Consider the following 20,653-nt stretch of genomic DNA (forward strand, 5'->3'; position numbering starts at 1 on the left):
TATGCTAGATATTTGGGACACAGCATAAAACATATAAAAGGTCTGCTAGCATGGTTCTCACATGGTGCGTGTAATTTAGGAAACAATCTGAAAACACACAGTGAATCAAGTTGTTAGGAGATAATACCAGCTGAGGAGAAAAGATAAAGTAGAAAAGCACCAAAGCGCCGGAAGAGTTAAATAAAAAGGTATGAGCACTTGCCTGAGCAGAGCCTGTCTCTGTTATTCCCCAATGCGATGTGACATTCCTTGGAGGGAGGAAGCTCTTGATAAGGGCAATTACCTGCTGACCTTGACGTTGTGTCCCTCCTTCCAGGTGCAGAGGCTGAGTGACCAGACCATGGAGACTCTGCTTGGTGGGCTGCTGGCTTTTGGCATGGCGTTTGCTGTGGTCGATGCCTGCCCCAAGTACTGCGTCTGCCAGAATCTGTCTGAGTCACTGGGGACCCTGTGTCCCTCCAAGGGGCTCCTCTTTGTGCCTCCTGACATTGACCGTAGGACCGTGGAGCTGCGTCTGGGTGGCAACTTCATCATCCACATTGGCCGCCAAGACTTTGCCAACATGACAGGGCTGGTGGATCTGACCTTGTCCAGGAATACCATCAGCCATATCCAGCCCTTCTCCTTCCTAGACCTTGAGAGCCTCCGCTCCCTGCACCTTGACAGCAACCGGCTCCCTAGCCTTGGGGAGGACACACTCCGGGGCCTGGTCAACCTGCAGCATCTTATTGTGAACAATAACCAGCTGGGCGGCATCGCTGATGACGCCTTTGAAGACTTCCTGCTGACTTTAGAAGATCTGGACCTATCTTACAACAATCTCCACGGTCTTCCCTGGGATTCTGTACGGCGCATGGTCAACCTCCATCAGCTGAGTCTGGACCACAACCTGCTGGACCACATTGCCGAGGGTACCTTTGCAGACCTGCAGAAACTGGCCCGTCTGGACCTCACATCCAATCGGCTGCAGAAGCTTCCCCCAGACCCTATTTTTGCCCGCTCCCAGGCCTCCTTGCTGACTGCCACGCCCTTTGCCCCACCCTTGTCCTTTAGTTTTGGAGGGAACCCGCTGCACTGCAATTGTGAGCTTCTCTGGCTTCGGAGGCTGGAGAGGGATGACGACCTGGAGACCTGTGGCTCCCCTGGAGGTCTCAAGGGTCGTTATTTTTGGCATATTCGCGAGGAGGAGTTTGTGTGTGAGCCGCCTCTCATCACCCAGCACACACACAAGCTGCTGGTTCTGGAGGGCCAGGCGGCCACTCTTAAGTGCAAGGCTATTGGGGACCCCAGCCCTTTGATCCACTGGGTTGCTCCCGATGATCGCTTGGTAGGAAACTCTTCCAGGACTGCCGTATATGACAATGGCACCCTGGACATCCTAATTACCACCTCTCAGGACAGCGGCCCCTTCACCTGCATTGCAGCCAACGCGGCAGGAGAGGCTACAGCCACCGTAGAGGTTTCCATTGTGCAGCTCCCTCACCTCAGTAACAGCACTAGCAGGATGGCGCCCCCCAAGTCTCGCCTTTCGGACATCACGGGTTCCAGCAAGACCAGCCGGGGAGGGGGAGGAAGTGGGGCTGGGGAGCCTCCCAAAAGCACCCCAGAGAGGGCTGTGCTTGTGTCTGATGTGACTACCACATCTGCCCTGGTCAAGTGGTCTGTCAGCAAGTCAGCACCCAGGGTAAAGATGTATCAGCTGCAGTACAACTGTTCCGACGACGAGGTACTGATCTACAGGTGAGCCAGAGGCTGCAGTGTGGTCAGGTGGGACAGGAGCATGCTTGGGGGAGGCCTGGGAGGTTAGAGCCCTGTACTCCTGTTTCCCTTCTCTCCAGGGGTGCCTGTGGGGATCCTGGGTCAACTGTTCCTCTGCTACAGGTAAGGGGCTGCCATCAGAGTAGCTGAAGAAGTGTGTATGTGGAAGGACCATGCTTCCCAGGAGAGGGCGAAGGTGTGATAACCGCATGGCTGGATACTTCTGAGCTCCTTGCTATATGAGAGCAGCGTCAGAGCTGAGCCATTGGGAAATCCAGTGGCTGGGGAGTCTCCGACGCCTTGTAGACAAGGTGGACAGTTATGAGAGGAGGGAAGAGTTGAGGAGCATGGTCTGGCTTTCCACCTCTCTTGGTCGGTTCTAGATTCCTCAACTGTTCTGTGGATGTAATCTACCCAAGTTGTTAGAGACTTGTGGTGGAGAGGAGTTTAATCAACATGAGTCAGCATGTGTGTGAGTGTGTGAGTATGTGTCTCACACACAGAGGTGTGTGTGTGTGTGTGTGTGTGTGTGTGAGAGAGAGAGAGAGAGAGAGAGAGAGAGAGAGAGAGATGTGTATGTGTGTTTGTTTGTGTGTGTATGTGTGTTTGTGTGTGTGTGTGGGAGAGAGACAGAGACAGAGAGAAACAGTAGTGGAGCTATCTGCATTACCTCAAATCATTAAAAGAAACCCACTTCAGGCTTGGCTGCATCAAAGGCCTCATGAATTCCCCATATGTTCAGTTTCTCATTACCTTAAATCCTTTTTTCCTCTAGATTGAGTCCTGACTTGGGGTTGCCTTTTTCCTCCAGAGATGTCTGCTTTTTTCTGTTTCTTTTTCCATCCAAAAAAAAAAAAAAAAAAAAAAAGAGCTTTCCCTTGCTAGCCCATTTCTGGCTGTCTGAGACTCAGGTTCACGGGGTCCTTCCAAGTCTTATTGGAGCCTCCCCCTGCCCACCACCCTCTGGACCCTGGGCTCTTCACAGAAACTGAGCCAATGACACTGACTGTGAAAGTGGCTGTGAAGGTCAAGGGTCATCCTGAGGCCTGGACAAAAAGGAAGCTAACAACACGAGGGCAGTCGCGTTACATACCCCAGCCAGGCATATTAATGCATGCATATAATCTCGGCAATCCGGAGGCACAGGCAGGAAGACCACAATTCCTAAGCCAGTGTATGTGTGAGTTCCAGGCCAGTCAAAGCCTCATGGTGAGATCCTGTCTCAAAAGACGAAACAACAATAGAAAAAAATTACGTACCACAGGAGCCATAGACAGACACGGGAACCTGCCTGGATGATCTCAGAGGAATCTCTTCCCAGTTTCAGTGAAAATGAGGCCTGTGATCTATACCCCTACTGCTTAGGGAATGTCCTGTTCATGATGCGCTCACAGGATGACTAGTTTGAGAATGGAGCCACAGGTTTCATCACATGACCCCAGAGGCTACAGTGTGTGAACCCTAGTCACATCATAGAGGGCTTCCAGGGTGATCAATGTCTGGATAGGGACAGAACTGATAAGGAAGAAGCCAATGTGTCCTTGAGGGACAGAACACCATGGAAACAACAGAGCTGAGAATGCCCTGAGCTGGTGTTTACTGAGCCCAGGCAGAGAGCATGCAGAGGGGATGATGTTAGAACTGGAACTTGGATATACATGTACCAAAAGACAGTTATAAAGTTACACACTCTCTCTCAAAAGGAAGTTATAAAGCTTCTTTCTCTCTGCCTCTCTGTCTTTCTCTCCCTCGTGAGTGTGTGTGTGTGTGTGTGTGTGTGTGTGTGTGTGTGTGGTTTCTATTGATGAAATACAGTCTTCGTAGAAACCTAGGAGAGGAAAGTTGTGGAAGGAGCAGTAAAACCACCTTGCCCTCCCCCCATGCAGATCTAACTGGAAGGCTCTAGGAAGTGTCTCTGTTTTATACCAGCTCAGAACGGCATGCGTGGTCCATCCACAGCACTATTAAATCTTTGTCTTCCCCACTTGAGGTCTCATCTGGCTCAGCTTGCTTAGTCCCCATGCTACTAAAATATTTTGTGTTGATTTAACCGTTGCCTTCAATCACTAGAATTTTAGGTCGCTCTTTGTTTTTCAGTATTAAAAGTAATAACATGATTTTATTTATTTATTTATTTATTTACCAAAGTAAAAATACATTTGGTGAAATGCCAGTTCTCGCCACATATTCTCCTCAGGGTTGAATTATTGGCTTAACAAGTCAATTATAACACTTGCTTGTTGTGTTTGATTATTTATCTACTCTCTCATAGGCAGCACATAACAATGTTCTTCTTGACCGCAGCTTTCCCAGTACCAAGTGAGCAACACCTTTTATCTTTGTCAGTTGCAGAGGCGGAACGCAGACCTTATTTAATTTACATTTTTCCATAGCCTGTGAGGCTGACCTTTTGGAAAATAAGTGTGTTTTCTTCAAGTGTGGATTTGACATGCGGCTGTGACTTGATGAAAAGCAGATCAGCCAAAAGCCACCAGCTGTGTGGCTGGCTGGGGCATGCACTGATGAAAAGCCTGAGTTATGAGGGTGCAGAGATGAGATGGGCATACGTCAGCAGCGTGGCCAAGTCACTGTCATGAAGATGTCACCTTCTACCCTCGCCAGAGGCTCATAAATACTGGGAGCAGCACCAGGCCTTGAAGCTGGGTTCTTGCTGTTGCTTTAGGGAAAATTCAAATCTATTCTCTTGGCTGGTTGACTAGGAGTCCGGAGAGTAAAAATAAAATGAAAGTGTCCAGCCAGGTGTGGTTATGTAGGCCTTTAATGCCAATGCCTCGGGAGGCGGATTCAGGCAAATCTCTGGGAGTTCAAGGCCAGCCAGCTCTATGTAGTGAGATTCAGGCCAGTCTAAGTGTCTTAGTCACTGTTCTATTGCCGTGAAAAGACAGCATGACCATAGCAACTTTTGTAAGAGAAAGTATTTAATTGGGACTGGCTTATAGTTTCAGAGGCTTAGTTCATTATCATCATGGCAGGGAGCATGGCTGCCCTCAGGCAGACATGGTGCTGGAGAAGTAGCTGAGAGCTTTACATCTGGGTTGGCAGGCAGCAGGAAGAGAGACCCTGGGCCTGGCTTGGGCTTCTGAAACCTCAAAGCCCACCTCTAGTGACACACTTCCTCTAACAAGGCCGAATCTACTCCAAAAAGGCCACACCTCCTCCTAATCCTTCTCAAGTAGTGCCATGCCCTGATGACTACCCATTTAAATACATGAACCTATTGGGGGGGGGGGGGGCATTCTTATTCACTGCCATACTAGGCTATTTAGTGAGACCCTGTTTTGCAACAAAACAAAACAAAGCACCAAAACACATTAACAAAGTAGACTAAAAAGGAAGCATTAGAAATTAAAACAAAACAAACAAACTGCAGAGGTCAAGGGTAACTCCTTTAAGGCTTTTCATGAAGACTAGATGATATACCAAAGAAAAATACCTCATATAGAGTCTAAAGAGACTTCACAAGAATGAGTACCTGAGTTTGAATCTCTAAAATTCACATAAGTGCCAAGCATGATGGATGGCTTGTGTCTGTGGTTCAGCACTGGGATATGGAACTAAGCTAATTCCTGGCATATTGGCTAAGCTTAGCACATGCATGTTTATGCACACACCACACACACACACACACACACACACACACACACACACACTAGAAAAGAAAGCTCTCCATGTAGTATTAACTCATATTAAGCAGCCACAGGATATAAGGTTCTGTTCTTATTGTTAATACGAGCCAGAGTAATAACAGTCAAAAACAAGGTCATTATATTCTCTGTGGTCCGAGGGGAGGAATTAGAAAGAAGTTAGAGACTCCATTTAGCCTTATCTACAGGAAGATAGATGTCCAGAGCTTTGAAGAAAATCCCAAGGAGGCTGTGCTCTCAGAGGAGAGCAGGAGCAATCACCAGAACCACTGATCGCAGCCTCACTGATTGCATGAGTCACAGCTTTCCAGAGTCTATTTCACTTAGTCCTCCTGGTCATACCAAGAATAAAGGGACAAGAGAATATCACAAAAGTCCCTCAAGGTCACACAGTCAGAAAAAGGCAGATATGATTTGAGATAAAGACATGAGGGAGGTCTTGGGGTCATCGAGATATGCCCTTGAAAGCACACTAGTTTCTTCCTCTCCCTTAATCCATTATTATCTGTCTGTCTATCATCTATTTATCGTCTATCTATCTATCTATCTATCTATCTATCTATCTATCTATCTATCATCTTTTAGTATCTATGAATTATACCATCTGCCTATCTCTCTATCATCTATCTACCCATCCATCTTCTAGAATCTATCATTTATACTATCTGTCTAACTATCTATTTATCTACCTATCCTCTATCTGTCTGTCTGTCTATCTATCTATCTATCTATCTATCTACCTATAATCTATCTGAGAAAAGATGTAGGACAGTTTCCTGTCATTGCCTTTTGGCTCACCAGAGGAGCTCCAAAGCAGGAGGACCATCTGATCTCAGACCTGTACTTCCAGAAGCATGAACTCAATAAACCTGTTTTCTTTCACTTCAAACACTTCCTCATTACCACAGGAAGCTGACTAATAAGCCTTAATTTGAACCCTAGCTTCTGGCTACGGTTTACAGGAGCAGCTTCTGTGGTATTACTGAGGGAATTCATGGTGAGAGAGAGAGAGACCCTAAGAGGAACACTGGACTTTTCGAAAAATGCACGTTTCCCCTGAGAAGGAAGAAACCGCAGGGGTTGCATGATGACAATTTGCTCAGTTCATATCTGAACAAGAAAGATCACAGAACGGGAGCAGAGGGCTGGATAGAGGAACACACACAGCACAGTATCCAGAAAAACATCTACTTGTCACCTCTCCATCATCCTATCTGGCTGTCATTTAGCATCTTTCTACCCATCTAGAAAGAGGTAGCATGGGACTGGAGAGATGGCTCAGTGGTTAGGAGCACTGACTGCTCTTCCAGAGGTCCTGAGTTTAATTCCCAGCAACCACATGGTAGCTCACAACCATCTATCTGTAATGGGATCCGATGTGTGTCTTCTGGTGTGTCTGAAGACAGCGACAGTGTACTCACATACATAAAATAAATAAATCTTTTTTTAAAAAAAAGAAAGAAGTAACATATATCATCTAATATCCATCTATCCACCAGCCTATCTATCATTGTTTATCCACCTATTATTTATTATTGTCTATCCACCCGTCTATCATCCATCTATCTATCTATCTATCTATCTATCTATCTATCTATCTATCACCTATCATTGTCTATGTATCTGTGTATAATCTATCTATATTCTGTCATGGTCATCTTTGTTATTTATCTGTTTATTTCAAGGAATACACTATAATTATAGCTTCATAATTCCAAGGTGAAGAGAACTGGGCTTGTTCGGAATTGTTACCCAGGCTTGAAGTTGTTGCTTACAAGGACATCACAGCCATGTAACAGTGTAGTGTTAAGAGACATCATAGTTCTCTGCTGTGTCAAGGACACACACTGCTCAGGTCAGGGGAGGTTGTGGTTCTATGGAGCAGAGCAGAGCTGTACTCTGTTTAATCCAGAATGGCCAGAATGGAGCTGTAGTGAGTGTAACACAGAATGGCCCAGCAAAGAAATTAGATTCTAGAAGTCCATGTGAGATGAGGTAAAGTTGACCTTGAAGATGAAAGGACTTAGAAAGAGATCCCAGCTCCTCTGATGTAGTTAAAGCATTTATGAATAGAAGAGAGCAACACACACACACACACACACACACACACACACACACACACACACAGAGGAACTAGCCCATCACAAGAATAAAATCCCACCAGCACTACCTTGCATAGCTCACAGGTGAGGTTAGCTGAGATGGGATGCTGCTGTCTCTGGGTGGAGGAGGGGCTGTTCCTCGCCTCCCCATGCTCACTGCCCTCCCCTCAGAAGGGTCCCTCTTTTCCTGAATGGCCTGGCCCTGGTGATCTAGGGACCTGGCTTTGCCTCCCTCTTCTGCTCCAGCTCTCCAGTGCAGACATCTCCCTCCCACGGTCACTAGTGAGTCTGACCCCATATAGGCTGCAAATTCCATACTCGATGAACAGAAGAAGGGAAACAGACCCCAGAGCTGCCCTGTGAGAGCTGAAGTATCAGCCATGATAATCTGGGAGTTTCCAGGGCTCTGGGGGCCCCAGTTAAGTCCCTCCCAGGAATGATGGGGGTGTAGAAATAAGAAAGTCTAACTAGTGTGACCCCAAATCTTTCAGCCCATGACTCTTCTTCAGCAGGACAGCATGGTTTCGGCGGCATTTACTGTGCAGAACCCTGTATTCTGATATTAGGATCTCCCAGGCATCTGAGCCCCAGAGTCTGAGGTCAGAGACAGTGATCATGTTAGAGTCTCAGAAAATATAGCTTCACCCAGATCCATGTCATTAACTGATATCCAAAGGTCCCACCAAACCGCAGGGGAGCTGTGAGCAATGTCTGATGCATGTGGTTCTAGGCCTCATTCCAGAACATTCCAGGTTCTGGCCTCTCACCAGATGGGAAGACCTGATTAATCTCAGGTGACCAAGGAAAACTTTTGCCATGAAAGCTCTTTTGTTATCAGATGTTTTAGATACCCCCAGGTACTTCTCTCCTCAGATGCACAGGCAAGCCCTGCAGGCAGGCACCGGGAAGATTGTTTAGTCCTCAGCTGGTCTCTGGCTTGTTTCCTATGTGACTGGGGAAGATTGACAGTCACATCTCCCATCATCAGGGTCAGACGTTTCAAGGAAAGAATAACAACGGGGACTCCTCAGAGGGGAGAGCAGTGAGCATGGTGGTGGTGGGGAAAACAGCCCCTCCCCCACCCAGAGAGAGCAACAGCCCATCTCAGCTTTGCTTCATCTCTACTGTGACATGGGAGGTTAAGTGCCCTGCATGTCATTATCAGCCCAAGTGACATTCACGAACACTTGTCTCCAAGAGCTGTCAGGAACATCTGTCAGCAGATGAGATGTTGGAACCAGTCCCAGAGAGGGCCCGGGGCATAGCCAGCTCCCAACCTACAGCTCAGTGGGACCAGCCAGGCTACAGGCTTGCCTTCACCCTGTGTGTGATGTGTCCAGCACTTCAATGTAGAGACAAGAGGGACCATGAGGTATATTGTCCCCCTTGAGGGGACAAACACAGAAGCTCTTTCTGCTCTATCAGTTTCTTCGCTGATGGGACACCTCACTTCTAGAGTATGGAGCATACAGGTGAGCTGTTCAGGGCTTGGAGTGGATTGCTTAACTTACCAAACTCACTTAAGGAGGGGTTGACTCTTACTCAGTTCGAAGGTCCTGTCTTGGAGGTCTGCCTGGGTAGAGAAGGTTTGGGGCAGGAACGTGAGGCCGCTGGTCAGATTGTATCGAGTCAGGGAGCCGAGAGAGATGGATGCCGGTGTTCAGCTTGCTTCTGCATCTTTCTAAGTCCTGTACCCCAATACACTGAGTGGTGCTGACTACACTTACTGAATTGCTCTTCCTGCAGCTTCCTCAGCTCGCCCATTCCAGAAACTTCTTCACAGACTAGCCAGAGGTTTGCCTCCTTGATGGTTCTAGAACTTGCCACGCTGACAGTCAATACTAACCTTTATGCTGTTGTTGCTGCACCATCGCCCCCCCAATCCCCCACCCCAGAGAAGGGATATAAAGATGGAGTCTACACCACCAGGATTCCATCTGGTCACATCTCAGTTCCCTGCTCTCTGCCACCCAGAAAGTTCATTTTTGACTTTGGAGACAAGTAGGGAACAAAACAGGATATTTGTTTCCTGAAGGGAGAAGGGCATGCGAGGGGCAGGGTCCTCTGCCTGTGCTCAGGACTTGCCTATGTCCCCAGGCAGGCTGGCTTCTCCTGAAGGGGTGCTGAGCACCCACAGATAGAAAGAGAGAAATATGTGTCATTTGAAGTTGGGGAGACAGGGACAGTGCCACTGTGAGCGGTCACATCAAGTCAGCCTTCCTGAGGACACATAGGTTTATGACTTCTCTTCCTACTGAAATCATGTACCCACAAGTAGAAGGGACAGGAAGGGTAAGAGTAAACCCTGGCTCCAACCACCCCAGGCCTCGCCCAGTGGGTCATTTTACTAATGCCCCCTAATGTCCTGGAAAACCGGGCCAGGCACCCACTGCAGCCTGTTTGGGGGCTTTTTCTGATCAGTATCACTTCTTCATAATTTCAAGTGTGAGCAGTGTTGGCAGAAGCCTGAAACAAGGGTGCCAACCCAAACCCTGGTTCTACCAAGAAACTGCCACCCGGGGCTACTTAGCAGAAAATATGAGTGGGTTGAGAAGTTTGAGAAGTGACCAATTCTCCTTGTCGTCCATCCCCCTTACTCCAGAAGAGAGTTTTGACTGGGAACATCCCTGCAGTTACAGTAGCTCTAATTCTCTCTCCACCAAAATGCATCTGCTTCTCTCCTAGTAAGAGTAAAGCAGCCCTGTGGTATCCATGCATGTTTGAATTGTGTGGGAGTAATAGAGCCTGAGGGAGCAAGCATCGGGAACCTGAAGACAGCACTGGTGGCCACAGGTCTCAGAGCAGTATCAAATACCAAATACCTGCTGGATAGCTAGCCCTTCCCAGGGTTGTTCATAGGACCTGGCACCTTTGAGACAGTAGGGGCGTGCAGGCCGATTTAGACCTCTGTCTGACATTCTGTAGCATCGTGTCTCCAACTCAGATGTATTTTATATCCTCTTGGTTGCTGTGTCATTCACCAGCATCTCCTGTGTTGGCTCAGGCTGGGCATCTGATGTTCTAGTCCCTAAGGCCTCCCCAGGCACTGATGGGGTCACAGCCTCATGCCATGGCATACCTGTATGTTTGACTGGCATTGCCCTACAGGAGAATTTGCAGTCCATAGCTGGGGCAGGTTCCTATTATCTGGAGAGAGAGAGAGAGAGAGAGAGAGAGAGAGAGAGAGAGAGAGAGAGAGAGAGAGAGAGAGAGAGAGAGAGAGAGAGAGATACCCACAGCTCTTGGTCCATCCTCATTGTACCAAGCGCCCCTCTTCTCTGGCTCTGAGACTAGAGCTCTGAACTCTCCAAAGAGACAATTTGCAGAGCCTGTGGGAAGACAGACCCCAGCAGAGCAGCCTGGGAGGCACTTATACCTCTAGACTGAGTGTAAACTGCTGGTACAAGGATCGGGATCTGCTCTCTGCTCTTTCCTGGTTGCTTTGCTTTCACTTCAGTTGCTGTGATAAAACAATTTAACAGAACCAGCTATAACTGGTTACAGTTGCAGGGTGTGGTCCCTCTTTGCAGGAAAGTGAAGTCAGAAAATAGTTACTGAGTATCTGGACAAGACCCCTGGGTTGCAACAATGTAGTCAAAGGCTTAGTCTCGAAGAAGCTTTCAGGCCTATGAGGGAGAGGGACAGGAGGGAAAGAATTTAAAATACGGGCAGTGGATGTAGCCTGTTAGAGTACCTGCACAGTGTGCAAAAAAGCCCAGGGTTCAATTCTCAGCACCACAAACACTGGATATGGTAGTGTGTGCCTCTGATCCCAGAACCCGGAGGTAGAGGCTGGAGGATTGGACATTCAGGGTCATCTTGAAACTCTTGAGTCTAATCATCCTGAGCTACGTAAAACCTTGTCTTAAAAGACAAAACAATGTTTTAGAGGCTGGAGAGAGGCTCAGGTTAAAAGTAGGTACTACCCTGGCAGAGGACTTGAGTTTGGTTCCTGACACCCACACTGGGCAGATCACACTAGTCAGTAACTCCAGCTGCCCCTTGGAGCTTCTTCTGCTTCTTCTTTTGGCTTCCAATGGCACCTGCACTCTGATACACATACCCACACATACAATATATATATGTGTGTGTGTATTTATGTATTATATATGTATATATATGCATATATGTGTGTATATATGCATATATGTGTGTGTATATATGTATATGAGATATATGTATATGTGTACGTATGTCAATATGTAAAAATAAATCTTTAAATTTTTATTTATTTTTTAAATTTATTTATTTATTTATTTATTTATTTATTTTAATCAATTAATTAATTTTAACATAAAATTTGTTTTTTCTAGCTAGGGTTTCTCTGTAGCCCTGGCTGTCCTGGAACTGAGAGATCTGCTTGCATCTGCCTCCTAAGTGCTGGGATTCAAGGTGTGTGCTACCACACCCAGTTCTAAAATTATATTTTAAATGTGCACTAGGAAAAATGAAGCAAAGAGACAGCCTCGGGCTATTGTTTTATGTGGGCAACCAGAGATGGCATCTCAGAGGAGTGGCACGGGGGCAGAGACCTGAAGTGATGGAAACAGCCAGGCGGAGGAGTCCGCGTGCACAAATGCCCTTGGAATGTGTGTGTCCTGTTGGAGAGGCAGCAAGGACTCCCTGGTATCTGGGGCAGAGTGGCAGGGAGCGAGCTGGGGATGAGGGTGGGGCACAGGACTACGTCCGGTAGGACCTCAGAGGCCAGAGCAAGGCTCTGACTTTACCTTGCAGGAGGAGTAGCCACTGAAGATTTGAAAGCAGGGCAGAGGTGTGTTGTGATGAAGGATGGTGGTCATAAAGTACATTCAGGGAGAAGATGAATGGAGTAGATTAGTTCTAGACGGGTGAGAGCCCTGCAGTATCTAGAGAGCCTCTTGTCTCATAGCATCCACATATATGCAAAGGCCACCAGGATGTGATGGAGTAAGCCAGATGTCTCCAGACAGGGCCATGTTGAGTCTTCTGACAGAGCCTCGGCTATGCTTTTCTCTGCTGGGGAACCTTACTGTGGCCCCTGAAAAACTCCTAGTGGGGAGCAGGCACTCTGACTTCTCAGTGTGTAGCTCGGCCTCCCACTGCACTGCTGACCCAGCTCCTCTGTCAGTGTGCCTCACTATGTTTTTCTATGTGTTTCTCTCCTCCTTTTATTTTTTCTCACTATGACTACAAGATTTTTTTATTAGGGTCTCATATAGCTCAGGTTGGCACCCAATTCTCTATGTAGCTTAAGGATGACCTTCAAATTCTGTTCTCCCAGTTCTTCCTCCCAAATGCTGGGGTCGCAGGCACGTATCATGTATCACCACACCTGCTTTATGCCGTGCTGGAGATGGACCCCCAGGGCCTTGTGTGATGTTAAGCAACTGCTCTACTCACAGAGCCACATCCCAGCAGCCCTGATAGTCATTATTTATGATCCTGTTTAATTAGCCCATTAGGCAGGCCACAGCCCTTCTAACAGCCTTTCACTTTCCCTAGAAGCTTAAAGGCTTCTTGTGCTAGTATATGGCCATGGTGACAGAAGCAGCTATTATAGGTATAAGAGTGGCCAGAGATCATGGGCTTGGTGACCTGTGTTCTATCCCCTGGGACATGTGAACAGAGTGGGCTTTTCAGGTCCTGGTCATGGGGACAGGATCTGAGAAGTTATGATGCTGGTAGGGTGGCAGCTGGCCCTGAACACTTGGGAGATATTTTTACCACCCATCAAAATGCCACCTCGTGCTCGCTGAGCTGATGCCAAGGCTGCTCCCAGCCTGTGCTCATCTCCTCCCCCGGCTTAGACTGTTGCCAAGAAGGTCTGAGTGGAAAAGCTTGGAAAACTCCATGTGGGTGTGGCTGGGAGTCGGCGGTTCTCTCTGCCTCAGGACAGAGACTGGGGAAGCTTCCAGGTGGTGGGCTGTGGCTGAGACTCAGACTCTGCTCTCCTCACCTTACATGTGAGAAGGCTTAGAGGAGCCTGTCCCAGACCATCACAGATCAAAGGACCCGAAATCCTGCAATTAGAGGTGTTTTGTTTTTTGTTTTGTTTTTCTATAATAGGCAGAAAACTGGGAGGGACTGGGGTGATTTCTTTGGGGAATGGACAGTAGAGGAAGCCGATGTTATGAAGGGCACAGCGGAACTCTTAGCAGCTGCAGAAAGCAGAGAGAATTTCCTGGACATACATGGTCAGAAGCCTGAGAGAGCCTGGGGTGAGGAGAAGGGAAAAGCCAAGGTCCTTGGTTTCTATCCGGCTCCAGGATCAGCACAGCCATCTTGGACTTGGTTCTTCTGACTTTAAAATGGGACTTTTGTTTGTTTGTTTATTTTCAAGTTTCATAGTCTGAAAAAACAACCAGAGTAAGAATGAGACAATCCAAGTTCATCCACTCTAGCCTTCTCCTTTACCCATCCCCCCACCCCTCACTCCCACTATCCACATTGCTGTGGTGGTCCCTGTATGAAGATAAGTTTGGGGCCAAGCCTAAGGACAGGCCTCACCTAGAGAGATCTGGTGTGTGTGTGTGTGTGTGTGTGTGTGTGTGTGTGTGTGTGTGTGTGTGTTGAGAGGAGACATCCTCCAGAAGGCTCAGCAGTGAATAGTTTCTCAGATGCAACAAAAGGACCTGGCATGTACCCTAAGCTCATCTCTTAGTCTCTGACCTCCTGAGAAAGAGAGTTTGAACCCAGGCCTACTACTTCTCCTAGGACAAGAGAGGATTTGAAGTGTGAGGTGGTTCTGGGGGTGGAGGTTACAGATTAGATGTTTAAGTCAAGGCCAATGACTCCATTCACTTTCACACTATCCGGTTCCTTACTCTCTTTCTTGATAACACCCCCAGAATTATCATCCACTGCCAGTTGAGATGCCATGAGAAAACAGAAAATGTAGAGCCCAGCTGACTCTCCTGCCATCCACCCACAGAGAAGTAGAAAGTGGGCGGGTACTTCAGAGGAGTTGGCACTTGCACAAGTAGAAGTTTTCAAGCAGTGCTAATGACATCTAAGGAACAAAGATTTGAATTGAGGGCAGAATGTGGCTTAGAGGACCTGGAAGAGTCCATCTGAGTCAGGTAGATGCAGGTCTTCTCCACAGAGACAGAACTGATGGCAGAGCCCTCAGGTGTTCTAATTTATAACTTACTATTTGAGTCATGGCCACACTGGCTGCTGCTGTCACCACCTCTGAGCAGATCCAAAAAACCAGGCCATGCCTTGACCCTAACAACAGGCAGACTTGGTGCAGACAGCAGAGAGTAATGGCCTGGCCTCAGCCCTCCAAGAGCCATCTTTCCCCTAGAGCCACGTAGTCACAGTTTTTCTGCCCCTAGCACCATGGGCCAGGCAGGCAAGAAGAACTGAGAGTGGAGCCATGAATCTCTGGTGTGAGTTTCTGATGCAAGGCTGTCTGGCAGACAAAGTCACGGGTAGATCACAGCTGGACTGTTGACCTTGAGTCTTAAACAAAGCAAAGGATAAAAGGTCATATTTACTCCAGCAAAGCCCTGGGAGCTGTGAAATATCAGAGCATGGATAAAGACATCAGTAAATCACCCACTGCCAGGAGCGGCTGCTCTTCTCCCAGCCTGTGGTGGCATCCTGTGGGCAGAAGGGGAGGGAAAGCAGGTAATGGCCTCGGGGGACTCCAAATAAAACTGGCTCTGGGCTTCAGTTGTGTTGAAAACCTTTGAGCTATAGAGAGCCCTTGGAGGTAACGCCGTCAGCTCCATCTGCCTCACAGAGACATGGCCCTTTCCAGAAGTTGACACAGGTAGCTTCCTCTATTGTTGTCCACCTTGATTTTTGAGACAGTCTCTCATTAAACCTAGAGCTCTCCAATTGTCTAGACCGTCTGGCCAATGAGCCCCAGGGACCTCTATGTCTCCACTCCATGCTGCTTTTTGTACATCTGGCCAACCTGCCTGTGAGCAGGGCATCTACTGGGAGGTCAGGAAGGAGCAGAGGTGGTGAAGGACACGGTAAAGTAGATGGGTAGACAAGTTATGGGCCTAGCTACCCTGGACAGCTCCCCTTGAGGCTATGATTCCAAATGGCTTACTCCTTAGACTCATGGCTGACTACAGCCTCGGTTGCTTTCTCTTGCCTGGCGATCCCTATGGCCAGTGAACATGTGCATGCGAGGACACACAGCCCCCCGCCCCCACAAGCATATGGGCCAGTGGACACGTATTGATACATTATCCCCATATAATTGTAAGCAAGGTTGTAAACTATTTTACAAACAGGAAGACCGGAAGTCTGAGACATGAAGTGACAACCACACAGCCAGTGGGTTGTAGAGGATTTAAACCCAGAGCCCAAGCAGCTTGTGTGTTAAACCTTGTGTATATTTGTGGTTGTGGACCTACTGGCATAGACATCTGTCAGCAGTCCCCTCCTAACCAGCTCATTCTGGCGATATACTTGCAGCATTCTAGAACATCAGACGTGGCTGAAGCAAGAGTGTGAAGGTGACTTACCCCAGCTCACACAGGACTCAGTGATTCAGAGGCTCATTGCCTGGTCTGAACATGGGATGTTTGGTGGGTGGGGACACAGAATGTTTATCCTCCAGCCTCCCCCCCATAGCTTCCTGTGACCACCCCTCCGCCCCAAGGTGGGACAGAAATGTCTCCTGCTTATTTCTTTTGTCTCTACAGCCTTGTTTTGTCTTTGTCAGCTTGTTTATTATAGGCAGGGGTGTCTGGGAGAATCCATAGAAACTCAACAGAGACACATTTTGAGTGGGTTTCTCTTGCCCACCAGTAGAAAAGACATCTCTTCACAGAGTGAAGCAGAGGGCAGGATGCCACGGGAGCCTAGTAATCCCTATGGCAGCTTCAGTCAGTGCTCACCCTCATTTACCCTTAGTATCCTCATTATAAAATGACAGCTCATACCTGAGAGTATCCACACGAGTGCTGTGTGCTTGGAGGCTAGAATCAGAGCAGGCTTCCCCAGCACTTCTTGAGGGCAGAAAGCCATGTTAGCATCCATCCATCCATTCATCTATCCATCCATCCATCCATCCATCCATCCATCCATCCATCCCAAAAGAATGTCCCATGAAGGCATCTTAGCGAGCAGACCATGGCATAGGATTTGAACTTGACTTCAGATAGTCTCCATCATGGCTGTTTTACAGTATATATTCTTTGGGGTATGTGTGTGCATGTATTTTGGGTTATGTGTATAAGAGCATATGTGTGTTTGACTGTGTACAGGTTTATGTACAGGTGTATGTGGAGGTCAGAGGTCAACTTCAGATGGCCTTCCTCAGGAGCATCATTCAACTATCTTTTTATAAGATTTGTTCTTATTTTTTTATTTCTGTATATAAATGTATAATCTGTATGTCACATATATGCTGGACACTATATAGCATTCAGGAGAAGACACTGGATACCTGGGATCTGATGTTGCAGATGGTTGTAATCACCCAGCAAGAGTACTGGGAACCAAACCTGAGCGCTCTGTAAGAGCAGCAAGTACTCATAACATTCAGGCATCTCTTCAGCCCCTCTTCTTTTTTATTTCTGCAAAAGGGTCTCTGGATGATCTGGAACTCGCCCTTTGGCTATACTGGCTGACTAGCAAGCTTCATACCCAGCTTTAAAAAAATTATCTGTTCTGATAACTGAATCCAGATTTCAGATCTTGGCTAAACATCAACTTATTCTTGTGTGGCTTTGAGCAAGTCACCATCCTTCAACAAGCTTTGGTTTCTTCATTGGTTCATAGGGATGGATGATAGTACCCCATCCCTACACATAGGATTGCTAAAAGGATCAAATTAACATGTACAAAATATTCAGAATAGCTTCAACATTAGTAAGCATCAATAAATGTCCATTGGGACCGTTATGTGTGTATTTCTTTCTCTGTGAGTTGTTATGAAACAGTCTGCTTTAACACTAAAATGTGCTTCCTGGCAAGCTCTAATTCTACAGATGCTCTAATTCTACCCTGATGCTCAGGATACCACGGCATTGTTATTCTTTGGTATATGAAGACAAATGATTACAGGAAACCTCTCTAACACACTCAAATTCACATTCAAGTGCTTTATAGGCATGCAACCAGCACAGTACCTCAGCACATTGTAACTCCTTCCTACACACCTCTTTAAATACTGAAAACAATGTCAATACTGTCGAAATAATTGGAGAGCTGCTTGTTTCAGGAATATTGACATATATATATATATATATATATATATATATATATATATATATATATATATATATCATATACATACACATCATATACATACACATACATATTCAAATACATCATATACATCATATACATCTACATATACATATACATATACATATACAGGATCTGCAAAAGTGGCTCAGTGGACAAAGAGTTTATCTTGCAAAAGTGAATCCCTGAGTTTGGATTTCATTATCCATGTAAAATGCAGAGCAAATAAGAGTGTGTATATATGTGTAAGCCTAGCACAAGCAGGACAGAGACAGGGGATCCCTGAGTTTCCCGGCTACTCTAGCCAGTCATCGGGCTTCAAGTTCAATGAAGAAACTATATCTCCAAAAAGAATATGGCTCTGGCCTCCATATGCACTTGAAAGACTCTCATGCACACACCCAAACATGTTCACACACACATTTCACACACAGAGACAAATATAGGCAGCACAACATGCATATATATTCAGAAACTTTTTTCAAATAATTCTAGGGAGTAATATGTTGAGTCTGGAGATGCAGCACATGCAGATACAGAGGGATGAATGGCTTGTCACACTGGCCCAGCCACTTTTGACTGGATGGAACTTGAGAAAGTGATCATCTACTTGGGGCTAAGTTTCTCCATCTATGATTACCACTGCATAGACTAGACATGCTGTCACAGGGTAAGAACTCGGTGGGTGTGCACATGTATGCCACTGAACCAGCCCCAGTTTCTTTCTACCTGGAAAGGAAACAGCCCACTTTGAGGCTCATGGGCCTACATGATGCTGGCTGACAGGCTATCTGCCTTTGTTTAATGGGATTTGGTTTATTATGGGAGTGAGATGTGGAGGCTGTCCAGAATAGGTTGTAGATGTGGGGCTGTGAAGCTGGGTGATACAGGTGCAAAAACAAGAAGTGAAGCAGGTTGTTAACGGGACCTCACTAAATGAGTGTGGCAGCTCAGTAGGCAACAGTGGTATGTCTCTGATGGAGGGAAGGGAGACAAGCTTCTGAAATGGCTGGTTCTGGGGAGCTGGAGACTGAAAGAACTATGAAGCTAAAAGAGGGGTTGCTAACTTAAAACAGGCAAGGGTTACCCTTCAGACATAGACTAGTCACTTCTACTAACACAAACCCACGTTTATTCTTGTTTTGGTCACTGGCAAATGAGAGACTTTTCAGATCTCCTCATCTTACCAGGGAACTGTATAAGGCATGGAAGTCTCACTATTTCAACAGAACAGTGCAATACTGTTTAATGCCTTGAGCTTTCTCCCATCCAGCATGTCACACTAGTAAAGACACTTGCTTTTGATGTATTGTCCTCTAGACACCCAAGGTAAATCCCTACACAGGCTCGTGCAGAACAGAAGGAACATGTTGGGGATGCATCCCTGCTCTTAAAAGTCTGCCACATATGACTTCTTCCCATGTGTTTGCCAAAATGTAACACTTAGACTTAGCTGCAAGGGATGCTGGGAAATATGAATGGAGATGGGAGACCTTGTATGTTAGTTACTTGACTTGTTATGGTGCCAAGATACCCCCAACAGGACTTTAGAAAGCAAGGGTTTATTTTGACTCACAGTCTGAGAGTTTAGGTAGGCCCTCAGGAAGGTGAAGGCATAGTGATAGGAGAATAAAATGGCTGGTTATGGGTTATGCTGTCTGTAGTCAGAAACCATAGGAGGGGGACACTGGTACTCATCTTTTTTTCCCTTCTTTATTTGTCTGGGACCCCAACCTATGGGTTGGTGCTGCCCATATTCTGGGCAGAGTTTCCCTCCTCAGTTAATCTTCTAGAAAACCCCTCTACAGTTACAGAGTGTCTCCTTGGTGTCTCTAAATCCTGTAAAGTTGACAACGGGGGTTAACCATTACAGTATGAAACCAGAGAGTGAGTTGTGGCATTCAACCTAAAGGCTTGACCTATTCTTGGATGCAAACTGTGTCATTGGGAAATAGTAGACCAAACATGACATAGTCTACAAGAAGTCAGTCTATAAGAACATCAGAGGATTAGGTATATGGGTGTAAGCATAGATTTTTGCAACCTACATTTAATAAAAATTCAACCTCTCCTCTAGCCCACCACCCAGCAGAGGTAGTAGGACATGGGAAAAGTGGACTTGTAATAGTTCTTGGTGGGTGAGCTTGATCTTTTGGGGCAGCAGTTCAGTCCTGTAGCAAACACCAAATACAACTTAGCAACTACAGTCCAGTCCTTTCAGCAAGCAGACACCAGGCAGCTGTAGTTCAATTTGGAAGAAACCTCCAGGCTCAACAATAGGCCTGAAGTGAGGCTGCAGAAACATCAAGCTGCTGCCAGAATGTCACGAACAGTTCTTGGGCAAGTTTCTCTCAACGTCAGAGTTATCACAATTGAGCTCAACAATGCTATGTAATGGGAACCAATACATGCATGTCGTTAGAGAAGAATAGTGAGGTGGAGCAAACCAAACCAAAGCTCAATGCTCTTCCCTCATTGTCTGTGGGGTCATATTTATACTCCTTCATCTTGGGTCCTTTTATGTGTTTACTATATCAAAACATCCTTTCATCTGTGTCTGCTTCAGGAAAATGGTCTGTTTGTGTGTGTTTGCTTTATTTAGCAAGACATACTTTCATCTGTGTGCCCCAGCAAAACATCATTTTTCATAACTAACTTTCCAAAGAACTAGAAGTTTCCAGTTTCATTTGGGTGAGGGGGCAGAGTAGTGACTGATATGAATAGAGTTTTATCTATTATACCAACACACACACAGATTCACACATACAGAGACATATATACATACACACATAGAGAAACACATGTATGTGTATATACATGTACACACACTAAATCACAATGACACTTTTCAGCTACCCTGACACCCCCTCCGCCACATAATTTTATCTCTCACATAATGTTTTACCTACACACATGCTCATAGATATCAAACCC

The 20,653-nt window shown here is 46.5% G+C and overlaps 1 protein-coding gene across 4 annotated transcripts in view; it reads left to right on the forward strand.

The window, feature by feature from the left end:
• Lrfn2 (leucine rich repeat and fibronectin type III domain containing 2) overlaps positions 1-20,653 on the forward strand; it is a 165,431-nt gene that overhangs the window by 136,379 nt on the left and 8,399 nt on the right. For 2 of the 4 annotated variants that reach the window (XM_034521659.2, XM_076915369.1), the window contains exon 2: positions 317-1,740. In XM_034521659.2, coding sequence (XP_034377550.1) covers positions 341-1,740 — 1,400 coding nt within the window. In that variant the 5' untranslated portion in view covers positions 317-340. Of the gene's footprint in view, positions 1-316; positions 1,741-1,838; positions 1,882-4,062; positions 11,691-20,653 lie in introns of those variants that run through there. The other 2 variants (XM_034521661.2, XM_076915370.1) reach the window with 2 other exon arrangements.

Source organism: Arvicanthis niloticus, chromosome 17, assembly GCF_011762505.2.
Source record: "Arvicanthis niloticus isolate mArvNil1 chromosome 17, mArvNil1.pat.X, whole genome shotgun sequence".
NCBI lineage: Eukaryota > Metazoa > Chordata > Mammalia > Rodentia > Muridae > Arvicanthis > Arvicanthis niloticus.